The sequence below is a fragment of the Geospiza fortis genome, unplaced genomic scaffold, assembly GCF_000277835.1.
Source record: "Geospiza fortis unplaced genomic scaffold, GeoFor_1.0 scaffold55, whole genome shotgun sequence".
Lineage (NCBI taxonomy): Eukaryota > Metazoa > Chordata > Aves > Passeriformes > Thraupidae > Geospiza > Geospiza fortis.
In genome coordinates this window covers 4,701,943-4,708,047 of record NW_005054308.1, presented here as the reverse complement: position 1 = coordinate 4,708,047, position 6,105 = coordinate 4,701,943, and the positions used below count along the sequence as shown (strand labels likewise).

General features: G+C 42.1%; 1 protein-coding gene across 2 annotated transcripts in view; it reads left to right on the top strand.

Moving 5' to 3' along the window:
* NME5 (NME/NM23 family member 5) overlaps nucleotides 1–6,105 on the top strand; it is an 11,386-nt gene that overhangs the window by 2,994 nt on the left and 2,287 nt on the right. The window contains exons 2-6 of one of the 2 annotated variants that reach the window (XM_031055261.1): nucleotides 895–935; nucleotides 1,036–1,202; nucleotides 2,587–2,792; nucleotides 3,160–3,260; nucleotides 4,269–4,387. In XM_031055261.1, the coding sequence (XP_030911121.1) occupies nucleotides 1,074–1,202; nucleotides 2,587–2,792; nucleotides 3,160–3,260; nucleotides 4,269–4,387 (555 nt within the window). In that variant the 5' untranslated portion in view covers nucleotides 895–935; nucleotides 1,036–1,073. Of the gene's footprint in view, nucleotides 1–894; nucleotides 936–1,035; nucleotides 1,203–2,586; nucleotides 2,793–3,159; nucleotides 3,261–4,268; nucleotides 4,388–6,105 lie in introns of those variants that run through there. The other variant, XM_005418708.3, reaches the window with a different exon arrangement.

Below are 6,105 nucleotides of genomic sequence, written 5' to 3'. Positions count from 1 at the left end.
GGCAGGGAGGGCAGCGGGCAGGGAAGGGCTGCAGGTGCCATTGTGTGCCGTTCTCTGAGGCTCTCTCAGGATCCCCCGCAGCATCCTGCGCTCGCAGTTCTTTCTGAAAGGTTAAGAGAGCTGAGGATGTTTAGCCTGGAGAAGAGGAGGTTCCATGGAGACCTTCGATCCTGTCCCAGTGCCTAAAGGGGCTCCAAAAGAGATGGAGAGGGATTTGAGACCAGGACAGGGAGAGGCAGGAAAAGGGAGGATGGCTTCCCACTGGCAGAGGGCAGGGTTAGATGGGATACTGGGTAGCAATTCTTGGCTTTGAGGGTGATGAGGCCCTGGCACACGTTGTCCAGTGAGGCTGTGGGTGCTGCAATCTTGGAAGTGTTCAAGGCCAGGTTGGATGGGGATTGGAGTAACCTGGGATGGTGGAAGGTGTCCCTGCCCATAGCAGGGTGGAACTGGATGGTCTTTAGGGTCCCTCCCAACCCAAAGTATTCCGTGATGGAAAGGTTACAAATGGACACAGGTCTGTCAGAAACCCCCTCACTAGTTCCACCACTCACAACACAATTCTGTGCTCTCAGCTCACCAGTGCATCTGTTCAGTCAGAAAACCAGCACTTTGTCTGGAGCCCATAAATACAGGAATTAAATAACCATTGAGAAATTACCAACTCCAAGTCATTAGTCCCACCCACAGACCTCGTGTGTGAGGATACAGATTTGGGGTTTGAAGGAGCCCATGGTGGATGGAGGGTGTGGGAGCACAGGGAGCCCACATCAGGGTGTGTGATAATGCCTCTCTCTCCTCATACATTGTCCAACTTAGTGAATAACAACATTAAATTTTGGCCTTCTTTTCCATAAAATGCCACTGCACTGAAAATGGGGGTGTGAACTACAGAGTGCTAACTTCTCCAGAGAACATCTCATGGATTTTGTGAGGTGGGTGTGACCCTTTCTGTTCCTGGAAACATGATGAGTGTCACCGTAGGTGACTGTGCAGTGGACAAATTCCAAATGTCATGTACTGGTGTCATTGCAGTACGAAAGGGGCAAGTGAATTCTAATTTAGAAGCCAGGATGGAGGTCTTAATGCCTGAACCTCAGATTTATGTGGAGAGAACTCTGGCTATCATCAAACCAGATGTCATTGATAAAGAAGAAGAAATAGAGGATGTCATTCTCCGATCAGGATTCCACATCCTTCAGGTAACAGGCTGTGCTCCAGACAAAATAGCTGTAGTTTATAAGTCAGGAAAATATTTAGCTTCTAGCAATCAAGCCAGTAACTAAGAGCTTGTGTGTCCAAAAATTGATTCATGTTCTTCATGTCATTAAACATTGCTGCCGGATTCTGTAAGGAGATGCTTTTTGGTGCATGGGATGGAACAGAGAAGACCAACTATTCTGCTGACCACAGGAAAACACAGACTTTATTAATAAACTCAGATTTAGCAAACATATGGAACAGATGTGTGAGCTTTCCAAGGCAACTCTTTGGAGAGGATATCATCCAGATCTCGCAAGATTTTGTGCAGTGTGCAAGTGGATAGTAGAGAATTAATTGAATTGGATAGCTGGCTAGTTGCAGCCTAACAAATTTTTTGTTTCAATTGTTTTCACGGTAAATAGACTTTATGAATATTGAAATGAGCTTATGAATATTTAAATATGCCTGGCCGGGCGGTCGCTGGGGGGCGCTGCTCCCTCGCACCTGTGGGCAGAAGGGGCCCCTCCTCCTCCTCCCCGCAAAGTCTTGGTTCGTTTTGTTTTGTTTTGTTTTTTTCACTTCCTCCTTAACCTCTCCGGCTGCTTTATTTATGTGCATTTATTATACGTATTTATTTATTTATGGATCTCTTGGAGCTACTCCAGAAGAGTTAATGAGGATGCTCCCTGGGCTGGAGCCCCCCTGCTCATCAGAAGATGAAACAAAATAGATTATTTATTTATTTAATTGCAATATGTTGGTAGAGTCTTCTGATGTCTGCACTGACTTTTGACAGCAAAGTTATTAGGACTCTGAGTATATGGAACTCTTGTGTTGTACAAGTTTGAGCTCAAAGAATGCACTTTAAAATTTTTTTCTTGACTGTGGTTTCTGATAACTTTCCAAAGTTGTCCTGATCCTGGCCCCCTGCAGACTAGGCAGCTATTGGGAGAGTCACAAAGCACTGAATGAAAAATAGAACAATTGCATAATTAACAGTGTGGGCTGGAGAGAAACTTGTTTAAAAGTAGAACATTATGCTGTAGCAGCTGAGTAATAAAATCCTGCCCTTGTAATGCTCTTCACTTTTTGGGTACAGTGCTCTGTCATCTGGCAGCTAGAATGGCTGTAGTTTGCCTGGGCTAAAATCACATCTTACTCAAATGGGCTCTTTCTTTAATTAACTTGGAAAACTTCTGCTCTTTGTTACTCTCTATCTAGAGGATCCTATCTGAGTGAATCAGAGGAATTTCAGAAGTTACTCTGCGTTCTTCACTTGAAGATATGACTGCAGGAGAGGACTCTATGCTGCCTTTAATGCTCTAACCTGTTTCAATGTAGCAAACAATTTTAATTCTTTTTTTTTTCTTCTACACTTTATAGAAACGGAAGCTCCAGTTAAGCCCAGAGCAATGTAGCAACTTCTATGCAGAACAATTTGGAAAAATGTTTTTTCCTAATTTAACAGCCTATATGAGTTCTGGTCCTATAGTTGCTATGGTTCTTGCTAGAAATTGTGCAGTCTCATACTGGAAGGAAATGCTTGGACCATCCAACAGCCTAAGAGCCAGGATAACTCACCCTCACAGGTAACTCACTGACTGGCCGTGGGCAAGTCAGTAGGATTATTTTGTCATTCTTTGGATTGAGACCAGAATTCATTTTTTTTTAATTTATTTGTTTGTTTGTACAGTACAGACACAGGCTTCTTATCTCCTCAGTTTTGTGCAGCAGCTTTTCACTGTTGTTTTTTAGTATGCAAAGTTCACCTATTTTATGGGGAATTCTGAATGTATGAACATTAAATTTTAGGTAGTGACTTCTTTTGTTTAAAACAAAAGCAAGCCAATGTCTTGTTGATTAGTCCATAACTATTGCCTTTCTGTGCTCTCAGGCTGCAGAGACTTGGATGGGATTTGCAGTTGCCCTCCAAGCAGTTATTTCCCTTGTTTTCAGCTTAAGAGCACTCTATGGCACTGATGAGCTGAGGAATGGGCTCCACGGCAGTCTCAGCATCTCCTCAGCAGAGAAGGAAATTCGGTTCATATTTCCAGAAGGTAAAATGGTGCAGTTGGTTCACTGCCAGTCCTGGGGGGGATGGAGCTCTTCCTTGTCCTGCCCTGACTCCACATACAACTGATTTAGGAGAGGTTGGGTTTGTTTGCTTTACAGGATTGTGAGTCTCTTTATGTATAAACTGACATTTTCTGCTATGAAAGGCTTACCAAAAATCTGTCTGAAGAGCCAGTGTATTTACAGAGATTACTTCCACTTTTCAAACTCTACTCTGGGAACTGGAGCAGTCGAAGCTGGTAAATGAGAAGAAATGGGAAGCTATTACTCTCCAGCAAGTCTTTCTGGCACAGTCAGCCTTGGTTGACTTGAGAGAGTGACTCTTTTCTTGGATTCCGGCTGAGTAATTACTATTCAAAAGCAGCTGGATACTCACATGACAGTGCAATTCCAAAGTTAAGTGCCAGAGGAAAGGGCCTTAGAACCTGGAAAGGCTGCAAGAGGATCTCTGGTTTGTAATGTGACAGGATTTGCTCTGACAGAAAGATGCACGTGAAACTGCTAGAAAAAGGTGTCTCCTGATACTTTTTGTCAGCTGTATCAGTGAATTTGATGAAATATGTTGCAGTTCCTTACAAACCTTACCCATTGTGTAAACCATGTCTCTTCTCACCCTGACAATCAGAGCAAGAGTAAATGAGACTTTTAGGGTCTTCAGAAACCAGCTTCACACTGGAAGAAGAAAGTGCTAAACATGGCATATACGGGTTTTTTTCTGCCACAAATGCATCTTCAAGGATTCAGGTTTTCCCCAGATGATCTGACTTCCTCCCTTTTCATAATAGATTATAATTAGTACAATTACCTCAGGGACAGAGTGAAGAAGTTTAGGGAGTTTCTTTGCAGTTTGTTGTGGGAGAAGCTATAAAACCCATGATGTATTATTAACTTACTAAGGAAAAGAGCAGCTCACGTATAAACAGCCTTTGAAAGGATGTTGTGTTTCATCACTCCAGAGGCTGCTTTCTAACACCCGTGGTTCCTCCCTGCAGCAATCTTGGAGCCACTTCCCACTGGACAGAGGGCTCGGGATTACCTGAACCTGTACGTGAAGCCCACGCTGCTGGCAGGGCTCACTGCCCTGTGCAAAGAGAAGCCAGCAGACCCCATGGTAGGTGCAGTGTCCAGCTGGCAGCTCTGGGATGCACTCACTTGCTGTCAGTAACTCCCTCCCTGTTTATAGCAGAACTGCTCTGCTGGTGAAGAGCTGTGCGGTTTTAGCTGCCAGCTAATGAGCTACTCTAACATTTGGTTTCAGTAAGTTGATTTGTTTGTTAGAGATGGCACAAGAATGTGTTTTAAGTCCCTAAACAAAATCAGTTTTCTTACATCTGGAAAAACGTGGTTAGTGTATCTTTGTTAAAGCTCCAGTCATTCACACCAATAGTTATTTAAGCATGCAGATAATTAATCTGTGCAAGTTGCTGGCAGTTGTACAGCAACTGATGTAATGATTTTACATCATTATCACGTTTATAATCAACATTGCATTTTTCTAAAAGACACTTTTCAGAAAAAAAAAAAGCCTTCATAATCACTTGGGATGTTCCTATGAACTATGTGATATACATGACGCCATGTTTAATGTACTTTGATTGTTCCAGCTCTGTAACCTGTTTACTTTATCTCTATGTCTGGCACTGTTACCATAGCAATCTAGAAAACAGAGATGAAGTCCATTCCTTTGCCCAAAGGCCAAACCAATTGTATCTATTCCTAACAAATGTGTGTCTGGCCTGTGGTTTAGCACTCCAAATGATGGAGAATCTACAGTCTCCCCAGGCAATCTGTTTCAGTGCTTAATTATACTTGTTAAAAGCTTTCACTAAAAGATAGCCTAAATCTCCTGGCTCCAATTTTAAGCCCATTACCTTTTTTTCCCTTTTACCATCCCCAAAAGACATTGGAGACAATGTAATATCTTTTTTTAAGCAACCTATTGCATATTTGAAGAGTATTCCCATTTTCTTTCCCTTCAGTTTTCTCTTTACTATATTAAATACTGATTTTTTTTGTTGCATGTTCCATCTTTCTAACTCATTGTTTTGGCTTCCAGTTAATCTGCACTCTTAGCACAATTTTCTAGTCAATTATGAGGTATCTGACAGTAACTTCATCGAGACAATGCTTTCCTTCCATGCTTGTAAGAAAGCTGTATGAAGCAGTGTCAGCAGCTTTGCTAAAAACATTTTATTTGCACCTTCTTTGTTGTCCATAATGTCTGTGACCTTGTAACAGAAGGAAAATAGTGCTGATTTGATACTGCTTCAGAAATAGATATTGTCTATTGCTTTTCAGTTTGTTTTCTGCTAGGTAGCTTCCAGGGAGACTGTTGGAATGCTTTTTTTCCAGTATCCTTTCTTCCTTCCTCTCCTTTTGCAGATGGCATCAGAAATTGTCTGTGCTCTCAGAAATACTTGCTGTCAGCACAGAGGTTTTCTCAACCAGTTCCTTAAGCAATACCAGATAAATTTATTTGGTTCAAATGATTTGAGCATTTCTTTTCCAAAGTAGTTCTCCTAAGGAGTTTTGTGTTTTGGGCTATTTTGTTTGTTTTCCATTTCTGTCTTGGGTTCTTACTACTGAGTTGTTGTTGCTTTACCTGTCCTAGTGCTCAGCTTGGCTCTCCCTTTGCAAGCCTTTAATTCGTGGTAGTAAAAGCAGAGTGTTGCTTACCTTGCCTGTCTGCTGTTCTGTCAGCTCTTCACAGTGTGGTATGAAGTTTGTTGTTCTCAGCATTCCAGAAACCAGTCGTCAACAGCCTTGTGAAGTAAATAAGGATGTGTTAAAAACTTTACAAGTGGAGAAAACGAGGCAAAAGGTTAATTT